The sequence below is a fragment of the Gossypium arboreum genome, chromosome 2, assembly GCF_025698485.1.
Source record: "Gossypium arboreum isolate Shixiya-1 chromosome 2, ASM2569848v2, whole genome shotgun sequence".
In the NCBI taxonomy this organism is placed as follows: Eukaryota; Viridiplantae; Streptophyta; class Magnoliopsida; order Malvales; family Malvaceae; genus Gossypium; species Gossypium arboreum.
The window spans coordinates 98,599,617-98,607,119 of NC_069071.1; the positions used below are offsets into that span (position 1 = coordinate 98,599,617).

Below are 7,503 nucleotides of genomic sequence, written 5' to 3' on the forward strand. Positions count from 1 at the left end.
ATAGAATGTTTTAAGTTCAAGAAGAAATTAATCTATTTAGTATAAAAGTGACGATTTAATTTTGAAGCAAGTAAAGTGATTTTTAAAGATAAAGTAAAGAGATATCTTAAACGCTGATATCCTTTGACGCTAAAACTACTTATTTATCATGTTTTAAATTGCATTATTATGGTTATAGTTTAAAAAATAAAAAATAATTTATATAGATCATAAAACCAACTTTATCCAAAAATTATCACAGTTGATAAGTAACTATGTAAAATTAAAATTGCTTGATTTTATAATAAAATCTACTTTTTGCTAAATTTATAGTACAGGGATCCGTTCAAACTTTACCATTATTACTTGGTCTCTTATAAAACTTCAGGGGTAACTGGTAAAAGTAAAACAAGTAGTGGTAGGGTTGAAGTAAGATTGAGATTTTACTTCTGTTTTAGTTAATTAAAAGGGCAAAGACGGAAAAAAGAAACTTGGAAATAAATGGGCAAGTAATAAAACAAAGGAAGAGTAACTGAACATTTGTTCGTGCTGATTCATACGTTTGACCTCCTTATAGTCGTAGGACCCTGAGTTTGTAAACAAGATGGAAGGTTTCCCCCATCCGCAGCCAAAGAGCGTGGCAATCACTTTCGAACCAAGATCCCAAAACGGTCGGCGGTGTTCACGCGCCGGAATTACGTTGATTAATTTCTTTTTAAACAATAGCAAAACTGAATTACAGAAAAATAACCGAAGTTAGTTGTTTTACTTGCAACAAATTTAACCGCTTTCAAAACAAACCCACAAGCATTTTTCTTTCACCTGCACCAATTAATAAATATATAAGAGATGATAAGGTAAATCCATTTCTTTTTACCTCTCTTAGCTACCTCTTTCATATGTCTTCTTCAAGTTCAGGTAAAAAAAAAGAAGGGATAAAAACAGTGCTCAGAGTTTTTTTTTTCCCTTGATTTCATCAGTATTAAACCCGATGACGAAACAGAGGATCTGGGTCAACGGAGTTTGACCATAGAAACTATTACTGTCCAGGGTTAAGAATGTAATTAAGCGTACCAAACAGGTGTTTCACTGTTTATTTAATATTTTTATTTGATTCGGTTCTGTCCTCGTTGTTGTTTTTATTTGATCTCTTCCTTTTAAGTCTTTGTTTGTGTCTCCCCATTCTTTTATATAAGGTTCCAGTTTTTATGTCTCTCGAGCCGCTAAGGGAAAGAAAAGAAGATCGAGAAAGTAAAAGGCTGATGATGAATGCACAGATTTTAAGATCATCTGGGTAGATTGATTTCCGATGTAGTGATAGAGAACGAGAGAGAAATGAGAACAAGGAGAGGGATTTCTTACCCCAGAGCCCATGTTTGTTTAGATGACATAGTTTTTGAAAGGAGGGATTTCGCCGGTGATAATATGGCTTGCCGGAAACGGCGAAGACTCTCGCCGGGTATTGCCGGAAAGAGAGATTTCTTTGATGTTTTGCCCGATGATCTTGTCATTTCTATTCTCTCCAAACTAAGCTCTACCGCGGCTTGCCCTTCCGATTTCGCCAACGTTTTGATTGTGTACGTCGACTTGCTTGTTTCTGAGGGGAAAGTTTGGGTTTTATTCATTTATTTTTCTTACTAATTTTTATTTATTTGTTTGTTAAACAGATGCAAGAGATTGAATAGTTTAGCAGTTCGTCCTCTGGTATTGTCCAAAGCCTCTCCAAAAATGTTTGCCATTAAAGCCAAAAGCTGGTCAGAGTCAGCTCACAGGTTCTTGAAGAACTGCGCTGATGCCGGAAATGTTGAAGCTTGTTACACGCTCGGCATGGTGAATTTCTGAAAAAGAATCTATTTTTATTTTACTGCCCGATACTTTTTTTTTGGTTACTAAAATTTATTAAGTTTATATACTTTTTTTTTTGGTTACTAAAATTTATTAAGTTTATATTCAAGAACAATAATATAAACATTCTCTAACGAGTTAACTGTTATGATTTGCAACAGATTCTTTTCTACTGCTTAGAAAATCCAGGGAGTGGAGCCTCTCTTATGGCTAAGGCGGCGATTAGCTCCCACGCGCCAGCGCTTTACTCCTTAGCTGTGATTCAATTCAATGGCAGCGGCGGTTCCAAAAACGACAAGGATCTTAGAGCCGGTGTGGCCTTGTGCGCTCGTGCTGCTTTTCTTGGCCACATCGACGCCCTCCGTGAGCTCGGTCACTGCCTACAGGACGGGTACGGCGTTAGACAAAACGTCGCCAAGGGCCGTCGGTTTCTTGTCCAAGCCAACGCCCGAGAGCTAGCGACGGTTTTATCATCAGCGGCTACTTCTAACAACTTTACGCGGTCTTGGCTCACGTGGAGCCCACACCCCATCCCGCATCCTAACCCTCGCCATAACCACCGTCATCAGGCCGTGCCGGGATGCCCGTTGCTGAGCGATTTTGGATGCAATGTGCCGGCTCCCGAGGCGCATCAGTCTAGCAAGTTCTTAGCAGAGTGGTTCGGGGCTCGGAGCGGGGTACCAGGCCCGGGCTTGAGGTTATGCTCCCACGTCGGTTGTGGGAGGCCGGAAACAAGAAAGCACGAGTTTCGGAGGTGTTCCGTTTGTGGGGCTGTGAATTACTGCTCACGCGCTTGCCAAGCGCTTGATTGGAAGCTGCGCCACAAAGCCGAGTGCGCGCCAGTAGAGCGATGGCTTGATGAAGAAGGCGATGGTGGCGAGGGTAACGGTGCGGTACATGGGAACGATGACGTCATCGCCGAAAGTTAAAAACGATTAACTGCTTATGGTAATTAATTTTTTACTATTAGGTTTAAGGCCACGAGAAGAAAAAAAAAAGTGGAAATGGAGAACAGGAGGCCAGTTTTGGTTGGGTATTTGGAGGTTAAAAATCAACTTTTAAGATGACGATAGTCGCTGAAACGACACAGTTTAGTTCTATGTGGATTGTAAGAGGAGGGGGTTAATCGGAAAAATGGTCCCACTTGTACACTATAGAGCCCATGTTCAGCTTAATTTCGGTAATTTCTAGTCTTATATTCCTTTCTCCTTTTTCTTTCTTTTTTCAATATTAACATAATTTTGGAAATTGGACTGCTTGCTTAGATCAAATTGCCATAAACTTTAATTTGATTCACAAAACAAAATTCGAAACCGTATCTAATATCCAAAATCATTTAAGATTTTAAACTGAAAAAATGTCGAAACTATTACAATTTTTGTTCCAATGAAGACAATGTAATTACTTCTTGTTAAGGACGGAAGTTGACTTTTATTTATTCTAGAAATTCCAATTATGCTTAGACTATGCTTAACTTAATCAATTTACTTTTTATACTTTAATTTGATTTTTTAATCTTATAATTTTCATTTTAAATTTAAATCTCAACACAAATGATAAATTAAATTAAATAATATTTCCAAAATTTTAATGCCACAAGCACATTATCAAATGTGTAATTCTATGTTAGCTTATTATTTTTATGTAATAATCACAAAAGAATCACGTCTTATAATGGACTTAATGGATATTTGAGTGAAATTTCAAAATACAAAAAGTATAGTGTCTAAAACGATAAAATTAGAGAACATATATCCACAACTTATGCATAGTACAAGATTAACAATAGAATTTGATCTAACGAAAAATTAAAATTTCAAACCTCAAAAGTATAATAATTAAAATCGTCCAAATTAAATAAATTACATCCCTAATTTAAGGGGTGGGGTAGAAAATAATTTAAGTGGAGGCTAGAATTAAATTATAAAAATTTGAAGGATAAAAAAAATACTTTTATCATTATACTAATTCATAATTTTTAAAATTTTTACGATACTTACAAAGTAATTTTACGGTTGGGAGAGGGGCAAGGGCAATGCCCCTTATATTTTCCCTGCCTAATTTATGCTTAATCCAAAGCCTAATAGCAAAATTTGGATTTTATATATAATAAATTGATACTGACTTGATAAATGAAATTATGAAAATATATTGGGATATTGAGAAACCCAATTATTTGTGGTATACAAAAACAAAATAAGCAGCACCCTTGGCTTTGTAGCATTTTCTCAAACAAGACATTTGGAAAATCGAGTATTTACTAAAATGGACCAAGGCTAGGAGGAAAGTCTGACCATATCTTTTGCTTGTGCAGCTGCGCCATAAAACAAAGCTAGTGAATCTGAAAATGGAACAAAATAACATTCTTTTAACCATCACATCCTGTTCTTCTCCTTCATTTGATTTGTAACACATATAACTAGTGCAATTATATAAATCAAATTGGGCAGTATAGTAAATTTGGTTTGGGCCTTCTTTATCAACCAAATTGGATCCAGTGCTTTCTTAGGAACAGGATTCTACTTCTACATTCAATTCAATCTTTTTTATTGTTGGTTCACGTCATCTTTGCCTATCATATAATATTGATTCACTTTTTTGCTATTAATTCTTACTATTTTCAGTGTTGAGAAAGAAGAGTTAACCAAAGTCTCTCTCGAGGAAGGTATATGATGTTAAGATGGTGTCTAGTGCTATAGTTGTTGGATAAGCGAACAATCTTATTCAAAAACGAAGAATTGAGCATCAAACTAGCCATAAATCCAGAGATTAAACACCAAATAAAAGCATGCACCTAAATGAGCAATTCATATTTGATTTATACATTGCAAAGAGTTAAAATAAGCATCCAACTTTACAATGGCGGAACCGTCAAATATAAAATATTTGATTTATGAGCATTTTTTTAAAGAGAAAAAAGTTATGATTTAGAGCATCAGATTCTTGAGTTCATGAGACGAGACAAACCAAAGAAAAAGCTCCCTAACCTGAATCCGAATCGGAACCCGAACCCGAACCAGAATCGGAATCCGATTTACGAGTGTCGGCAGTGACATGTGCTTTGTCCTTGGCTTCAGCTTGCTTGACAGCCTTTCTCAGCTCACCAACCGGAATCAATGGCAGATACGCAAACACAGGATATCCTTTCCCGCTCAAGTCTTTAACCAAACAGTTATACTTATCGGACAAATTCGAAGCTGTGGGAACGATCTTCTCTGCAACCGAGTGGAAAGCAGAACTGCGATTCAGTTTTACCCATACCTTGGTTGAGCTAACCAGAACCAACTGCTTGTACTCGGTCGCGGCGTAGTGCAAAGCGCCGCGCGCACCGTTGGTTCGAGCCTCGTCGATTAATTTGTGAGCCTTTTGTGCTGCCATGTGAACCAAATATTTGGCTTGGTTCACCATTTGCTTACCTGCTGGTGGGACATGCTCGTCATATTTCTGTGAAGCCTCATCTACCTGCGCGGTTGTTATAATATTTTAATCGAAATTAAACAAAAGAAAGAAAGAAAGAAAAAGCCGATACCTTGGAATCAAGAAAAACAAGAAGATGATCGGGAACGTCCTTATATTTCTCGTAGACGGGGCCAACGATGGCGGCGACAGCAACCTCGACAGTCCCAACGGTGGACCATAACGGACCAGAATTCTGTTTAGCATACCCGTAAAGATTCGAGACGTAAACCAGAGTGCGGATCGCAGCCACCCTCACGAAAGCTATGTGCTTCAGGCCGTGCTTCTTTTTCTCAAACTCTACCTCCTAAAAGAAACAATTAAAAAATATATAAAGAACATTTTGAAGACGTTAAAAGAAGAAAGAAGCCGGAAATACCTTTTCCATGGTGGCCAGCTTTTCTTTTCTGATCTAAGATTGTTAGGGCTTTGTTTGCGTTTTTGTTTTTCAGTTTTCAGAAATGCGGTTAGTGCGTGTAAAGGGAGTTTGTTGCGTTATTATTTTATGGATCAACGTAATCTGGATCGTTAATCAGATCCAACGCTGAATATTTGATCATATGGATGAGGGATATTATGGGCTTCGTGATGGAGAGCTGGAAAGCGCTTTCCTCGTGGAGATCGTAATATTTCTTGGCAATAAGAAACATATAGAAATAGTATATGATTTTTTCTAATAAAATGGCATGTTTAATTTTACACCATTAATCGTTAAATTATGAATAATATTTTTATTTTAATCACTTAAATTAAAAAATTATAATTGAATTATTACATTATTAAAAATTTTTATTTAAATTATTAAATTATTAAAAATTTATTTTAAATCATTATAAGAACGTAATTAAGAGGGATGACAGGGGCTAACCCCTAAAATAGAAAACTATCAATTTAAGTTTTTTTTAAAATTTTAAAATAGTAAAAATAAAATTACACTTTGTCCTCTTAAAAATCATAAAAATTTAATTTAATTCTTTAAAATTATAAAATATAGGTTATTAAAAATTACAATTTAATTTCGGTCCTCCTAAAGAAAATTTCTGACTTCTCCCCTGAGTTAGACTGTTAAGCTTTTTTTTAAAAAAAAAAAACTAGTTTAGCCAGTTAGCTCCAAGTGACGATTCGACGATCGGTACATTGGACCAATATCCATCAACGAGTAAAACATACCTTAAATTTAAGTCAATTTGATAACCATTGCTGAAGATCAGAGAAAAAAATTGTATGCATTTTAGTTCACATATTTGTAAAATTCAAAGATATATTATGAAGAAAAATTGAAAAGTAGAAGAGAAGAAAAAGATAAAGCTTTTGATTTGTGCAGGTAATATGAATATTAAAAGACATATATAATTTATTTAAACAGTTTAATAACTTAAATAAATTTTTTAATAATTTAATGATAAATTATAACGTTTTTAAGTTAATTCATTAAAAGATGTTACCCATAATAACTAATGAGTAGTTTACTCTTATTTCTTATTTTCTAGTTTTATCCATAAAGTGGATATAGCATAATTTCGTATCTCTGAACTTTCTGTTTTCTTAATTATAGTCTGATAGGGACCCTTACGTGGGAAGGGTTTGGAGTATATTTGACATGTAATTAATGTAAATTTGCTGCCCGCTTCGACACGTATTGCGATGCATCTTGAAATTGCGATTCGAATGTGATCTGAATTATTGATTCTTAACGGATTCATATTACCCACTCGAATATTTACCGTCGAAATCCGTATTATGTATTAACAGATTTAGATTATAAATTCAAATATTTGAATCCATGATTTATTATACATAAAATTATATTTTAACTATCAATACTTATTTTAAATTCTACTTATAATTTACACATATTAATAAATATGATATAAAATATAATAAAAGTTTTTCCAAAATTAAATATAATAACCAATAATAAAATTAAAAGTAATTATTATAAATATGGTTAAATGTTTTATTAGAAAAATATTTTTTAATATCTTATTCTCTTTTTTATGATAATATATTATTCTTTTAAATCTTATTATAGATGAAAAAAAATTTTAGGCCAATTACAAAGCGTCACGTGTCAAACTAAAATTACTGTGGGTCAAACTGAAATTATCATGGAATGAAAAATAATGACATCATGTATGTATCACAATTATTTTCTTTAATTAATTTAAATTAACTAAGAGATAAATGTTAAAATTTCTATTATAACTAATTAAATTTAAATAT

At 34.0% G+C, this 7,503-nt stretch overlaps 2 protein-coding genes across 2 annotated transcripts; one reads left to right on the plus strand and one right to left on the minus strand.

The window, feature by feature from the left end:
* The first annotated feature begins 836 nt into the window (after nucleotides 1-836).
* Nucleotides 837-3,072, plus strand: LOC108466490 (F-box protein At1g67340-like). Its single transcript, XM_017766854.2, has 3 exons — nucleotides 837-1,556; nucleotides 1,647-1,809; nucleotides 1,986-3,072. Exons 1-3 carry the CDS (start codon nucleotides 1,315-1,317, stop codon nucleotides 2,751-2,753), a joined length of 1,173 nt encoding a protein of 390 aa, XP_017622343.1. The 5' UTR covers nucleotides 837-1,314; the 3' UTR covers nucleotides 2,754-3,072.
* Nucleotides 3,073-4,623: 1,551 nt separating this feature from the next.
* On the minus strand, nucleotides 4,624-5,897 carry LOC108464493 (REF/SRPP-like protein At1g67360). The gene is made up of 3 exons (XM_017764826.2): nucleotides 5,660-5,897; nucleotides 5,354-5,587; nucleotides 4,624-5,286 (listed from the first exon to the last, which is right to left on the minus strand). The coding sequence occupies exons 1-3, from the start codon at nucleotides 5,666-5,668 to the stop codon at nucleotides 4,807-4,809; spliced, it is 723 nt and encodes a 240-aa protein (XP_017620315.2). The 5' UTR covers nucleotides 5,669-5,897; the 3' UTR covers nucleotides 4,624-4,806.
* Nucleotides 5,898-7,503: the final 1,606 nt, after the last annotated feature.